Source organism: Beta vulgaris, chromosome 1, assembly GCF_026745355.1.
Source record: "Beta vulgaris subsp. vulgaris cultivar EL10 chromosome 1, EL10.2, whole genome shotgun sequence".
NCBI classification, from domain to species: domain Eukaryota; kingdom Viridiplantae; phylum Streptophyta; class Magnoliopsida; order Caryophyllales; family Amaranthaceae; genus Beta; species Beta vulgaris.
Window position 1 is genome coordinate 62,137,410 of NC_079202.1, and position 16,194 is coordinate 62,153,603.

Here is a 16,194-nt window from a genome sequence, read left to right on the forward strand (position 1 = left end):
TTACTGAAAGTGTAGGTTACTTTTTTGTAATATAATGGGTTACTTTTATTGAAACTAGGGGTTACTTTTTGTAATTATAAGAGATTACTTTTGTAATTATAAGGGGTTATTTTTTTTTCATAAAAAGTAACCCTATTATATATTTAAAGTAATCTCATTTATTCATAAAAAGTAAAACGCGTTGCTTTCCAATGCTAAGGTGTTACTTTTAGTGAAACTAAAAATTACTTTTTCGAATACTAAGGGGTTACTTTACGGAAACTATGAATTACTTTTTATAATGCTATTATGGGTTACGTTTTGTAATTATAAGGAGTTACTTTTTGTAATTATAAGGAGTTATTTTTTGTAATTATAAAGGGTTACTTTTGTAATTATAAAGAGTTACTTTTACTAAAACTAGGGGTTACTTTTCTGAAACTATGAGCTACTTTTTTCTGAAGTTAAGAGTTACTTTTTATAATTATAAGGTGTTACTTTTATTGAACTTACGGGTTACTTTTTCTGAAATTCGTTCAATATGATATTATAAGCATGTGATCATATTATTTGGCTTTTCTTAGTGTGTATGTAAGTCAAATTAAGGAAAAAAAAAAGTAAGAAAATGTATATATTCAAGAGTTTTCTAGTGAGTTGTAAATATAGTATACTAAAATTAACTAGTCAAATTGTATACGTATATATACTAAAACAAATGACAAACTTCTTTTAAAGTCTTTACACACTCTCTCTCTCTCTCTTGAGTGTTTGTCCTTTCAAATGTTGGCATCATCAACAATTCAACATGACATCTACCGAGTGTAGATCACTTTCTTCATCCTCCTCTTATTCTCCATCTCCATTTTCTCCTTGTTTCTCTCTCCACCAACAAAACAAAACCATGGAAGAAGTCTGGAAAGATATCACCGTGAACTCTCTCCCAAACACCCCAATTCCTCACATTCGTACAATTCATCACCCAACTCCCACTTCCAACTTCAAAGGTATGCGGCGCACGTGAGAGAAGTGGGGTCCAGTGGGTTTGCTGTGGGTTTTGGTGTTTTCGCGAAGAGGAATTGGGGCGGCAGGAGGGAGGAGGGAGGAACGAAGGAGATGGTGGTTGCCATTGGAGTTTTCGCGAAGAGGAATTGGGGCGGGAGGAGAGAGAAAATAAAATGTAAGGGAAGGAGGAAATGGGCTGGGAAGAGGAAGAGGTATTCTAATGTGGCCGCACGATTTGAGTTTTATGTGGCGGATTGCACCAAAAACGCTTTGATAAAAGAAATATGGGTGTTCTTTTTGGATAATTCGATGTCTTCTTTTCAAAAAAAAATAAAAAAATAAAATAAAAATTGGACAAACACCACGAAGTAATCTATAATGGATTTGGCACCATAATATTTCAAATTCTTTGAGATTTCATTCATTTAATATACTTCTCGAGTGTTCCTCTTTTTTATTTTTGTACTATTCCTTTGTGATTTTTTTTTATTATTATATAGTCAAAGTTATAATTAATTTATCTCTATAATTGTATAATGGAATTTAATTAGGTGTTCGTCTTACGTGGTTGTGTGCCTTTATTTGATCAGGATACTATTTATTTATTTATTGGCATGAATTTTCCGTTTATATTGTATAATGTATATACTTATAGAGGCATAAAGTAGTAGAGTTTATGTTTTAGTCTTTTATTTTCTTTATTTTTTTAATTCTCCCCTTGTATTATAATTAAAAACTTTGATATCTATCTCTTACATAAATTTTATTAATGAGCCACAAGGATCGTACATATTACAGATGAGAGGGGGGTTCAAAATCGTGATCTGTTGTACACATGCCCTTGGTCTTACCCATTAGTAAGGATGAAAATGGGTGATGGATGATCCATCACCCGCTTAACCCGGCATTTTAAATGGATGAAAACCCGATTCATCACCCGTTTAACATCCAACTCATTACCCAATTATTAAATTTTACATGTAAATTACTTATATTTTATGTTTTTTATATAATTATTTTATATTATGTCACTAATTTCTTTTAAAAATATACTAAATATCATCACCCATTTAGCACCCGACCCACCCGTTTCACCCGATTGATGACGGATGGATGGATGCGGGTGTAGTAAACAATTGCGGGTGGTGGATGCTGGTGATGTTCCACCCGCCCCGATCCGATCCATTTCCAATCCCTACTCATTAGGCTAGACCTCATTGGTTTTCTATGTTCTCTTTTATTCTTCATGTTTTCTAAAATGGAATTAGTAAAAGTTCTTGTTTTGAATTTCCTACTATTAACAAAAAAAAGGACCAAAACACTCTTAATTAAGAGTCTTTTGTTGGGATCGGACAAGTATCCAAGTAGTATTTTTTTAAAAAAAACACTCTTAATTAAGAGTCTTTTGTTGGGACAAGCAAGTAGTTATTTTTTTAAAAAAATAATTTAAAAAACAAAATAGCATGTAAAAGTATAAGTGTATAACTACTTGAAACAACAATATATTTGAGTTTCAAGTTCGAAAAACTCCGAACCCACGTGACTCAATTTCGAATCTGCCAGTGATCAAATGTATTACCAAACACTAATATTAAACATTTGTATTTCACAATTACCACAACGTCTGTGGATCAAATTTTACAAGAGTCCCTTTACATTTATGTGTAGCTTCATAATATAGAATGACAACATAATCTTCCATGACAAGTTCATTATGTTCTTATTTTCATAGTCGCAATAAACAGAATGAAAGTCTGAAATTTAAGTTTATACTCGAAGTCATTTATAAAATTCCATAACCCAAAATGGCAAGATGTAGGATTCGAACTTGACACCAGCAAATCCAGCTGCCTTAGCTAATTCCTCAAATTCTCTCTTAGTTCTCTCCTTTCCACCTGGATTTTGTGTCATCATGCTTACATCTAATTGGCTGATGGCTCTTGAAATACATGTCATCTCTGATGACTCATCTGCCATGGTGGCCTCTATGATAATGACCTTTCCATTTTCAGGCAAAGCTTTGTAGCAGTTCTTCAACAATTTCAAGCAACATTCATCGTTCCAATCATGAAGTATCCACTATCAAAAGGAAAATAAAAAATTGATGTTATTATCTTGGTTTTTGAATAAAATTGAACCGATACCTTATAAATCATGTGGTAATTGCAATAAGAACCTTCATTACGATGGCATCTCCTTTAGGTACACTTTCAAACATATCTCCGCTAACATGCTCAATTCCTGAAAAATGCACAAGTGATTTTTTTTATATCCATATGAGCCACGAAGGCAGTACAAAGTACAAAGAAGGGAGGGGATTCGAACATGTGAATTATCGTTCACAGCTAGAAATAGCAACGGGTCGAACTTGGAGCGGATTATGCATAATCCGATTCCGATCCTACAAGAAGTCGGATTTTAAACCCGAGTCCGAGTCCGACTTTAAATCCGAACATCTAAATCTGATCCGACTTAAAATCCAAACATCCGACTCCGAACCCAATCAAACTTATTTTTCTGCTCATTTTTTATAATAGAATAGTCTTCTATAATAAAATAATCTAATCATTATAATTATTCTTATAATCATATGAAAATCTTATATAGTACAAATAATCCAAATATTACTATTTTTTAACAATCATTTCTTCAATGGAAAAATCCTATATAATACAGTTGGTTGAAAGTCGAAATCGGGTTATACATAAATTATACATTAACATAAACAAGAAAAAAAGATTGATTGACTCAAAGTCGGTGTCGGATTATTCTATGAGATCCGACTCTGACCCTCCTCCGACTCGGAGTCAGACTTTTTAATCAGGGTCAGATTACTTTTTTGTCGGAGTCGACTCGAATTTTTTCCTTCGGATCGGAGCAGACTAGTGTCGGATCCGGACTGGGTTGTCATCCCTATTCACATCATCTCAATCTTAACCACTAGGCCAAGACATCCTTTTTTTTTTTTATAATGGTATTCTGATTAATAAATTCAAAAGTATATATAGGAAGTGATGTAACTTCTCAAAAACTTGATCTACTTCTTAAAAAATAGAGGAAGTAATTGATACTCCCTTCGTTTTTTTAGATGTAACATTGGACTTTTCACATTTGCCGAGGCACAACTTTGACCGATAATATCTCCAATTGTATAAAAGTAAATTATAAAAAATATATATTTGGAAAGTGTATACCGTGACGAATCAAACAAGATCCCACATGACTATATTTTTTCTTATGTATGTATAAATAACAATTAGTAGTCAAAGTGTATTGGATGAATAGTGCCCAAAGTCAATATGTTACATCTAAAAAAAATGGAGGGAGTGTAATCCTTTATGTAAGTGGGACTTTATTATTCTATAGTCGACTAGTTAATCTTTTATTTAAAAGTAGGCGGTTTCTTACAAAACCAACTCTGTATTGTGATAGTACTTTGCAAAAAATGAGACTTTTTCAAATTTGCGCACACCTATCTAGAAATTATACATTAGTTAAGATCAAATGAGCATACCAGGATATGTAGGTGCCTGTTCGATGACATGAGATAGGTCAAAGTTAACCCCTTGTATGTTAGGATGTTTTGATGTAATGATGCGAAGAGTATGCCCTAAACCTCCACCTACATCAACGAGTTGTTTGATGTTTGTAAAACCCTTGTATTCTGTCAGGACCTTCTTGATGATATATGTGGATTGATGATACATTGCCTTGTTGAAGATCTCATTAAACTTTGGATCTACGCTAGGATACTCGAATGCATGCATTCCATGTATCATGTTAAATGGGATCCCTCCTTCTAACACTGCCTCCTTCAACTTGCACCTAAAATAATCATGAGAATTAATTAGTATTTCACCAATAGTCCAAAAAAAATTTGACTAACATTTGGAAAATGACGTACAATACATCATCTCTGATAGTATTATATATTAAACTACAATTATCCTAACAACTTTTAAAACTACTATTAGATAAATATTAGTATAATGCTAATTGAGGTTTAGAAAATTAAAACTGTCTAAACCTACTAATTATGAGAGTGACTACATTTTTTTTTAAATTTACAACACTCTTTCTTAACAAGGTCGACTCAACCTTTATATTATACACATTGTTTAATACTATTCCGATCCCTCCGTTCCATAATATAATACCTATTTCATTTTTGGTGGGTCAAACTTTAAAATCTTTGATCAAATATGCTATTATTATATACATAAAAAACCTACTTATGTGTGATCTTGTTAAATCCGTCTCAACATGTAATTTCATAATATCAACTTTTTATATTTTTTTATTAATACAATCTACAGAATTAAAGGTACTATTAAAAGTCAAAGTTACGTATTAAAATTCGTGTAAAAAGGAAACTAGCACTATATTATGGAATGGAGGAAATATATGGTAAGTATCTTTTAATTATGGGGAGAAGTCAATTATATAATTTCTTACTATTAGTGATAATAAGATACTATGTATTGTCTATGTATGATATATCTGCAACATTATTAGTCCGAGTTTGGAAGCCATTATAGACATACTCGACTATAAGGCAACTTTTTCAAACTGTCGCCATAAATGATGCATGCACAAAAATAACTGTATTTATTTTTGCTCATTTAAGGCTTAGACTTAAATTAGTCTGAGAGCCCAAAAATAGGCTTTATCCTTGTTTTTGCGGAGCCACCTTTTCGGTGAAGTTACTTTTTTTTCGAAATGACCTCTTAAAATTACCCGCAAGATCCCACTTGGTATATATCTGATTAAGACGATTATTTAAATGTTAAGTAAAAATTATAAAAATTTGATATTTAAAATACTTGTTTGAGACGAATTTAACACGATCTCACTTGACTATATTTTTTTCTTATATAATAGTGCGAGATAATTTAACAAAATTGGTTAATGAATAGTGATACAAAACCAGATATTGCAACTAAAAAATACGAAGGTAATATGACAAAAAAAACCATCTTATGAGTTTACTGTGGCAATAACATGTTATCACTTGTTTTGATCCAAAGAAAAAAAAAAAAGACACTAGAGGAAGTTCATAACAACTCACCAACTATTAACAAAAATGGTATCTTGATTCAAGCTCATTAGAGGAGCCAATGATACACCATCTTCATTAGGAACAAAGTACTTAGCAACTGGTGCTAACCCATATTTCCTCTTGACACCACCATCTTCAGATTTAACAATTGAGCAAGTAACAACTTTGTACGTCGCAAGGAGCCACAACATCCTATCCAACATAGATGCAGCACTAGGGTTTCGAACTTCCGGCAAACTTGCCACGATCTCCGATGCTAGGAGCTCACAGCCAGGACCACCCCTTGCAATGATTCCGAGGACATCAAGCTCAACGATGGTATGCATAACCTAAAGGTAAAGATAAGTTATATTCTTTGTATATTGTTAGCCTTGATTCAAGCCTTAGTTATCGCCTTATAATAGAAATAATTCGTGAGGTTCAACCATCAGCTTATATTTTTGGTTCAGTTGATCCTTGACATGAAAGTATGATAAGAATAAAAGTAAAAGAAATAGAACGTAATAACATGTGATGTATATAGTACATACAAGTGTAGACGCTATATAATTACCATAGGAAGCGCCATCGATTGAGCTATCTGAAAAGCATATCCATAGTTTTCTTCGATTTCTTCTTCAACCAAGGGAATAGTGCAACCATCGGCTAGTCCTCGTACGTCACCCATTTGTTCGACCCGAATTTATTTGTTTGTCTGTTTCTTTTAGTTCTTTATTTAGGTGAGCCTGAGGTATATATTTATAATGGAGGATGGAAGACATCGTATGGAATCAAGGTAATGCTAGTAGTTGGATGAAAGCAACACGTACAAATGATTACATAATTTCTTATTAAATCGTATGGAATCAATCGTATATTATATAGGTACGAACGAACAGTTTTCTTTCAGTTCTTGTCACGTTAGTTGGATTAGGAATCAATTAAAATTGCTCATGTATTGTGTACTTTGTTTCCTTTTACATGGATTTCATGATAATTTAAGTTTCATTTGTGCCGGGGGACTTTCTTGTAAATTTTCTAGGAAATTGACTTCGCGTGTTGCGGTGCTGCTTATCATTACGGAATTTGTGCTATTCATAATTAAAACTAATATTTGGGTCCGGACGTTGCGCCGAGTTGGTATTGTGTTTTCAAACTTAATATACATTTTTTTTTCATTTCCACCAAAATATATTAAGGAAAACTCAACATTTAAAAGAAACAAATATAATAATGTGGACACTTAAAGCATGATTATTAAAAGTTGTTGAGATGGTAATTGATTGTGTCGTATTCTAATAGCAAGAGGTCATGGGTTCAAATCTTGTTGCAAACTAATTTTACTTTTGTTAATCGACACTTAAAGCATGATTAATGTGGTATGTTATAATATTGAACTTGAATAGTTGCCTAATTGAGGTTGAGGTGGTGGAGTAGTGGTATCGCTTCCCATCTGTTATCCCTGAGGGCTGAGATATAGGGATCAAATTAACCTCATAGGATTCATTTGAGTAATTTCCCATATCCCCCCCCCCCTCAAGTGAGTCCCCTTCATATTATCATATAAAAAAAATGCCGAATTTTAAATTAAAATTAGATGGTCTCTTATAATTAAGACCGACTCTTGCAGCACATAGATCACATTTTTTTTTTCTATCTCTTTGCTTTCTTTAATTCCACAGTCTCCATCAACATCTTACTTGTTTTAGAATAGATGATGTATGGTACTATTAAATGGTAAAGCACTAAAACTCCTATAATACACAAAAGTTTACATATTATAGATTCGTACATGAGACAAGGTTACAATATACTTTCTATGTTCGTTTTGTATTACAATAGTTACTATTTTGGGTAGTTTCACATCTATTGCAACGGTTCCAATTTTGATATAAAAAGCAACTTTAATTGACAATATTGCTCTTATTTTATCTTATTAAAACCATCATTAATTACTCACTTTGTCTTATTAAATTGTTTCTAAGGATGATTTCTCTCCTACTCTAGTTAATTAAAGAGATACTTTTATGCTAAACTACTCATTTGTTCTAAATCGTTAAAAATTGTTTCCAAACACATTGTTGTAATTGAAAAAGAATGGAGTTAGTATTAGTCACCTTTAGTTTTTACTACTTATAACCTTCAATTTTGGCTTTTTTTTGGGACATTATTGGACTTCTCCGGGCTTAGTCATATTTTCTCCTAACATATTCCTACGAAAGTCGAAGTGACTTGTGACGTTGCGTAGGTATTTGGCACCGTCTGTGTTGCCTCGAAAAGCCTCTGAAAATCTCATTTGTTCATTTTTCGTGAAACACAAAATTGCCTAGAAATGAACGTAAAGACATCCATATATTCGTTCCAAGCCACATGACTCCTTTCCAATGACCTCCCATGGCCCTAGGAGGCATCCCGTGGCATTCAGAGCTCAGGCCCCGGGAAAGTTTGAAAGCGTGTATTATACCTTCATTTTTGGTTGTTTTTGGACTTCTCCGGGGCTGGTCATAATTTTACTCCAGAAACGTTCTTAGGAGTGCCGACATCACTTGTAACATTTCCTGGCTCGGGTGCTGGGCACAATTTTCATTCCCTTAAAAAGCCTCTGAACACTCCATTTGTTCATTTTTCGTGAAACCCAAAATTGCCTCGAAATGAACGTAAAGGCATCCACATATTTGTTTCAAGCCAGAAGACTCCTTTCCATAACCTCCCATGTCCCTAGGAGGCATCTTGTGGTGTCCGTAGCTCGGGACCTGGGAAACTCCGAAAGCGTGTGTCATAACCTTCAATTTTGGCTGTTTTAAGGACAATTTTGAAATTCTCCGGCCCTAGCCATGTTTTCGCCCAAAACGTTCCTAGGAAATCCGACGTGACTTGTAATATTGCGCGGGTGCTTGGCACCATTTGCATTGCCTCGAAAAATCTCTAAACACCCCATTTGTTCATTTCTCGTGAAACCCAATTTTGCCTTGAAATGAACATATATAAAGACATCCACATAATCGTTCCAAGACACATGACTCATTTACAATGACCTCCCATATCCCTAGGAGGCACCCCATGCGTCCGTAGCTCGGGCTTCGGAAAAGTCCGAAAGCGTGTATTATATAACCTTCAATTTTACCTGTTTTTGAGACATTTTTGGACTTTTCCAGGCTAGTCATATTTTCTCCCGAAACGTTACAGGAAAGCCGACGTGACTTGTAACATTGTGCGGGTTCTTGGCACAATTTGTGTTGACTCGAAAAGCCTCTAAACACCTCATTTGCTCATTTCTCGTGAATCTAAAACGGCCTCGAAATGAACGTAAAAGCATCCACATATCCGTTCCAAGCCACATGACTCTTTTTCAGTGACCTCCCATTCCCCTAAGAGGCATCTCGTGGCGTTCGGAGATCGGGACCCGAAAAAATCCGAAAGCGTGTATTTTAATTTCAATTTTGCCAGTTTTTGGGACTTTTTTTTTTACTAATTCGGGTCTGGTCATATTTTCTCCCTAAACATTCCTGGGAGTGTCGACGTGACTTGTAACGTTGCGTAGGTGCTTGACACAATTTTCATTGCCTTGAAAAGCCTCTGAACACTCCATTTGTTCATTTCTCGTGAAATCCAAAATTGCCTCAAAATTAACGTAAAGGCATCCACAAATTCGTTCCAAGCCACATGACTCCTTTCGAATGACCTCCCATGTCCCTATAAGGCATCCTGTGGCATTCAGAGCTCGGACCCCGGGAAAGTCCTAAAGCCTGTATTATAAACTTCAATTTTTGTTGTTTTTGGGACATTTTTTTGGCTTCTGACGGGCTGCCCCTATTTTCTCCCGAAACATTCTTAGGAAAGCCGAAGTGACTTGTAACGTTGTGCGGGTGCTTGGCACCAGTAGTGTTGCCTCGAAAAGCCTCTAAACACCCAATTTGTTCTTATCTCGAGAAACCTAAAACTGACTCTAAATGAACGTAAAGACATCCACACATATTCAATCCAAGCCATATGACTCATTTCCATTGACCTCCCAGCATTCCCTGGGAGGCATCCCGTGGCGTTCGGAGCTCATACCCTGGGAAATTCCAAAAACAAGTATTATAACATTCAATTTTGGCTGTTTTTGGGACATTTTTTATTATTCCGGGACTGGTCATATTTTCACCCGAAATATTGCTAAGAGTGCCGACGTGACTTGTAATGTTGCACAGGTGTTTGGTACAATTTTTATTGCCTTGAAAAAGACTCTAAACAACCCATTTGTTCATTTATCGTGAAACCCAAAATTGCCTCGAAATGAATGTAAAAGGCGTCCAGATATTCGTTCCTAGCCACATGACTCCTTTCCAATGGGTCCACTCCGAAACCAAGAGGGTACTAACTAACAGCTAAGTCCTCTCCGAACCGCAGGAGATAGTTTCCCATCATACGGCTCACCAACTTCACTTGCCTCTATGGGAGGCTCGCTCCGGGCAGGTTCGGATTACTTACAATACACGGAGCTCGAACCCTGAGAAAGTCCGAAAGCGTGTATTATAACCTTCAATTTTGGTTATTTTTGGGTAATTTTTGGACTTCTTCTGGCCTGGTCATATTTTCTCCCGAAACGTTCCTAGGAAAGCCGAAGTAACTTGTAACGTTGCGCGGGTGATTGGCACCATTAGTGTTGCCTCCAAACGCCTCTAAACACCCAATTTGTTCATTTCTAGTGAAAACCAAAATTGTCTTAAAATGAACGTAAATTCATCCATATATTCGTTCCAAGCCACTTGACTCCTTTCCAATGAAATCTCATGTCCCTAGAAGGCACCCCATGCCGTCCGGATCTCGGGCTATGGAAAAGTACGAAAGCATGTATTATAACCTTCAATTTTGGTTGTTTTTGGGACATTTTTTGGACTTCTCCGGACCTAGTCATATTTTTCTTCCGAGACATTCCTAGGAAAGCCGATGTGACTTGTAACATTGCGCGGGTGCTTGGCACATTTGTGTTGCCTCGAAAAAGTCTCTGAAGACCCCATTTGTTCATTTCTCGTTAAACACAAAATTTAGGATTAAATAACTATTGTTGCATAGAAAGTTATTGTAGTTTTGTTTATTACCCCATTTGGCCAAGCACGTTTAACTTTGAAATAACTTAAGAAATGAGATCCCTATAAGAAAAATGCATCTTATCGGTATAAATAATCTGCTAAAATATATTTAAATCAATCATGAGTAGTATTACATCAATACTCTGTGAGGACCTTAATATCTTTTCCAAAGCTTCTTTCATTGCATGTGTCAGATCTATCCCCTAATATTTGAGTACTCTGCTAAACTACATTTAAATCAATCATGAAAAGTATTACATTAATACTACCTCTGGTCTTTATTAGTTTACCCGTATTTTTTTTTTGGGATATTCCTTATTAGTTTACCTATTTCTTTTATTTCTATTTTTGGAATGTGACGACTAACTTTACATCACACATACATTCAACTTTAACATAAAATAATAATTATGTCCAACAACATTGTTTTTCCTAAACTTTGTGCAAAAGATTCGAGTAAACTAATAAATGGCGAAGGGAATACCTTATAAGGATCTTAATATCCTTTTCCAATCCTTCTTTCATTGCGTGTGCTGTAACTATTTCCTAAAATTTAATTGAAGTTTATCACTCTTGTATCTCCATACGCTTCATACGAAAGCAAAATGTCAGATGATTGAAATTTGTTTGAACTTACTAATTAGTGGATTATAAAGACGGAACGATATATGATTTTAATAAAAAAAATTAACATGTCTAATTATTTTTTATATATATATATAGAAAAAAAACATTTTAACATATTATTTCTACCCATAAAATAACATTTTAAGTGGTTACAAGGTGGTAGGTAGTTTTTTTTTGAGGTGGTAGGTAGTTCTTAAAATAATGGCAAGTGGAGGAAAATAATGCATGTATTTGGTTTAATGCATCTAAAAAAATGGTCAATAAGTTTCAAACAAAGGTTAACATGATATAAAGAAGGCTTATTTGAGGGCAAATGTATAAATCATAAATTTGACTTTATTTTGTAAAAGTATCTATAACAAGGAATAACTATATGTTAATAAAGTCACAAAGTCGGCTATGTCTAAACGGATACTTTAATTATGAGTTAGGGTATACTTCCCTCGTTTCTTAATAGATGTATCACATTGACTTTTGATACTATTTAGATATCAACTTTAACCATATTTAATTACTATATTGTAAAAAAAGATATTATTTTAATTGTTGTTGGGTTGATCGCAATGTATATGTTCAAAATATTTTTTATAATTTTCAATAATATATAATTAAAGATATTGATAGTCATAGTTATACGTCAACAAATATGTTTAGTCAATATGATGCATCTATTAAGAAACAAATGAAATATATTATAAAAAAGGTCACTATGTCAAAAAAAAGGTGACTACTGAATATATTTATATATAGGCCACTATGTGTTCCGCGTACAATTTTTACATGCTTGACCTTATGATCCCCAATAACGTTATTGTTTACTAGATCCACGCAAGTCTTACTAAGTTTCTAAAGCCCAACCAACCCAAGCACCCAACGGCCAACACGCCACACGTGCGTGTCCAAGTACTGTATGTATAACCTTTAATTTGTTCCTTTATTGTTATTCATTTTTGTAGTGATTCTTTTTTACTAAGTTTGTATAATTATACCCTTTTACTAAGTGATACATTTTTACTTTACAAAAAAAACCATAAATATTTTTTATTTTCATTTATTTGAGTACAACTTTAATATGATAGTTGTACATGAAAGAACTCAGGACATCATCGCTTCACATGAGGTCGGGGCCAATATAGAATAATAGGTACGTATATTAAGGCAGATCTTTAGAAAGAGCCACTAGTAACTAGAACAATTACTTGTGAAATTCCATGATCCACACTTGACAAACTCGACAAACAATTCTAATCTTAGTAAAACCAGCTGCATTTGCCAAAGCTATGAATTCCTTCTGAGTTCTTTCCTTCCCTCCTGGATTCTTATTCATCATATACACATCCATTAGGCTAATTGTCTTTGCAATAGCTGTAGTCTCATGCTGTTCTATGACAATTGAATCCACAACAATCACCTTCCCATTCTCAGGTATTGCTTTATGGCAATTCTTCAATACACTTAAACAATGATCATCACTCCAATCATGAAGAATCCACTGCACAATACCATATATTATATCAACCTTTCGTCAACAAATGTTAGTTAGATTAACGAAGTTCGCATAAAATAATACTCTTTCCGTCCCAAAATATAGTTCTTATTTCCATTTATTGGATGTCCCAAAATATAGTTATTGTTTCTATATTTAGTTCTACATTTTTTCGTAATTGCCTAGAAAAACCTTGACCTTTTCATTTATTCGCTTCTTGAAATTAGTTTTTTGCTTTGTTAATTCAACCCAAGTGTTACAATAATTAATGTTTTTCACCAATTATTCTTCATTCTCTCACAAATTCTCGATGAATATTAACATCAGCTTTATTATAAAATTACACTAAAATTCATTAACATTATTGTTATTACTTATTATTTACTCCCTCCGTTTTATTTTAATCTACACACTTACACTTTTCACTATGCCAATGCAAAACTTTGAGGACATATATCTTTAGTTTTGTATTTGTAAAAATTATAAAAAGTACATATTAATAAAATACATGTTATGATGAATCTAACAAGATCCCACATGACTATATTTTCATCCGCGTATAAATCACAAATTGATGGTCAAAGTGAAATTTGTAAATAGTGTAAAATGTCAAAGTGTGTAGATTAAAATGAAACGGAAGGAGTATTACTTATACATGTACCAGTAGGGTTGTAATTGCGTTAGAAATAGTATTGTAACAAAGTTTATGTTACCCTCATGAATATGGCATCGCCTTGAGGAACACTTTGAAACATGTCTCCACCAATATGTTCTATGCCTGTAATACGATCCATGAATATATATTCGAAAATATAATTTATTTTTAACAAAAAAATAAGTCCAAGTTAAGGACCAACTAATTCATACCAGGGTAAGACTTAGCATTGCAAATGACATGAGGCAAGTCAAAATTGACGCCTTTAATGAAAGGATACATTGAAGTAATAGCATGGAGACTATGTCCAAGACCACCACCTACATCAACAAGTTGCTTGATATCCCCAAAACCTTTGTATTTTTGGAGGATTTTTTTGATGATAATAGTTGTGTAATTAAACATTGCTGAGTTGAAAACTTCATTGAATCTTGGATCTGATCGAGGGTAATCAAATGCATGTACTCCATAGACCTTGTTGAAGGAAATCCCTCCTTCTAATATCGCTTCGTTGAATTTGCCCCTGCATTATTCAGTCAATTTCATCTACTAAGTTTAGGAAATTTCGAGGTTTTGTTTTAAGTGAGTGCATGTGATGTAGTTTTGTGATTACTATTGTGACTTGTGAGGCAGTTTCATAGTCACATGGAGCTAGCAATAGTTGTTTGTGATATCTTACGGCTCTCATACTTTCTCTATGTCAACTCATACCAACTTTATACTTATAAGACTTCATACCGAATTGAATATTGTTTTGGCTTTTGAATTATAGCGTACTCAATTTATTTTGTTGGTTCTATATTATTAGAAAAATAATCATATAAGATCTTATTTAATTAGTTTGGAAACATATCATCAAAGGTTGTCTAAAAGAAAAACACATTACCTTTAAATGAAACAAAATCGAAATGTAATAGTTACTCAAACCAATTCTGTCTCAGTACTACTTCATTATTATGCCCGAAATTTGAGATTCATAAACGAGTCAAAATTACCAAAACTGCTCAAATCAACCCAAAAATTAACAATTTCAGATTTATTTGATAATAAATACTACCTCCGTTTCAAATTAATTGCTACAATTTGACATTTTACACTATTCCCAAATTGCACTTTGACCCTCGTTTGTGATTTATACGTGAATAAAAACATAGTCATGTAGGATCTTGTTAGATTCGTATTAGTATTTATTATTAATATGTAGTTTTTATATTTTTTACAAATTCAAAATTAGAGATATAAAGGATCAAAGCAGTACATCGGCATGCGTAAAAAGTGTAAGTGTAACAATTAATTTGAAATGGAGGTAGTATAATTAAGGAACTAACCAGCTTGCACGAACAATAGGGTCTTCAGTCAAGGACAAGAAGGGGCCAAGGCTAACCCCATTCTCATCTCCAACAAAGAACTTGGATATAGGACTCAACCCATACCGCCTTTCGACACCGCCGCCAACAGCGGCGGTGTGCTCGAAAGAGCAGCTGACGACGGAATGACAAGCCAACAGGCGGAGCACCCGGTCCAGCATTGACGCTGCGTCGGGGTTTTGTGAGGCCGGGAGCTCAGCAACAATCTCCTTAGGCGAAAGCAGGCGATCAAGGCCTGCCTTCGCCATAATGTCGAAGATGTTGAGCTCCACAGCCGCCTTCATCGCCATTGATAGTGTTCCTGATTGCATAATCAGTGTTGCTGCTACAAAGTTTGCATCATCATCTTCTACTTCAACTTCAAACTTAGTGTTTTTATCAACAATACTAGTAGTAGCAATTTCATGCACTTTCATCTTAGGTGAAGATAAGTTAGGCGTTGTATCTCCATCGACTTTGATCTCACATGAAGACGAGTTAGCCATTGTTGATAGTCAATTCTTTTATTAGTTTATTTGGAGCTATGAAAGATTTAGAAAGCTTAATGATTTCGTCTATAAACCAGAAACTAATAAGGCTAGATTTATAGGCTACACAAGACTAAGCAACGCTAACCTAACAACAAGATTTCATTAAAATAAAATATAATCCAACAAAATTTTATTCCAGGATAATAAATAAAGATAGATACTATGAAAAAATTGATTGTAGTTTGGATGCATGTTAGTATGTGGTCCAGTAATTTTTACAGCATTCATTTTCAGGAGATTCTGAGATTAACAGCCCCTCTGCCACCTAAAAATGGGTGGTCTTATATTTTTTAAGTTATTATGATTATTGGTTTTTGGAATATTCGAGGGGTTTCTAAGAAGAATGCATTGACTGATATTCGAGATTTCTGCTCAAGTAATTTCATTAAGATATTTATGATATGTGAAGTGAAAACTAGAACTCCCCCTACTCAA

At 34.1% G+C, this 16,194-nt stretch overlaps 2 protein-coding genes across 2 annotated transcripts; both read right to left on the reverse strand.

The window, feature by feature from the left end:
• Nucleotides 1-2,567: 2,567 nt before the first annotated feature.
• LOC104901967 (cathecol O-methyltransferase 1) lies at nucleotides 2,568-6,752 on the reverse strand. The gene is made up of 5 exons (XM_010689639.4): nucleotides 6,594-6,752; nucleotides 6,050-6,369; nucleotides 4,496-4,806; nucleotides 3,158-3,222; nucleotides 2,568-3,060 (listed from the first exon to the last, which is right to left on the reverse strand). The coding sequence occupies exons 1-5, from the start codon at nucleotides 6,705-6,707 to the stop codon at nucleotides 2,761-2,763; spliced, it is 1,110 nt and encodes a 369-aa protein (XP_010687941.2). The 5' UTR covers nucleotides 6,708-6,752; the 3' UTR covers nucleotides 2,568-2,760.
• A 6,164-nt stretch (nucleotides 6,753-12,916) lies between these two features.
• Nucleotides 12,917-15,893, reverse strand: LOC104901566 (cathecol O-methyltransferase 1). The gene is made up of 4 exons (XM_010689183.4): nucleotides 15,191-15,893; nucleotides 14,075-14,385; nucleotides 13,921-13,985; nucleotides 12,917-13,213 (listed from the first exon to the last, which is right to left on the reverse strand). The coding sequence occupies exons 1-4, from the start codon at nucleotides 15,712-15,714 to the stop codon at nucleotides 12,917-12,919; spliced, it is 1,197 nt and encodes a 398-aa protein (XP_010687485.3). The 5' UTR covers nucleotides 15,715-15,893.
• Nucleotides 15,894-16,194: the final 301 nt, after the last annotated feature.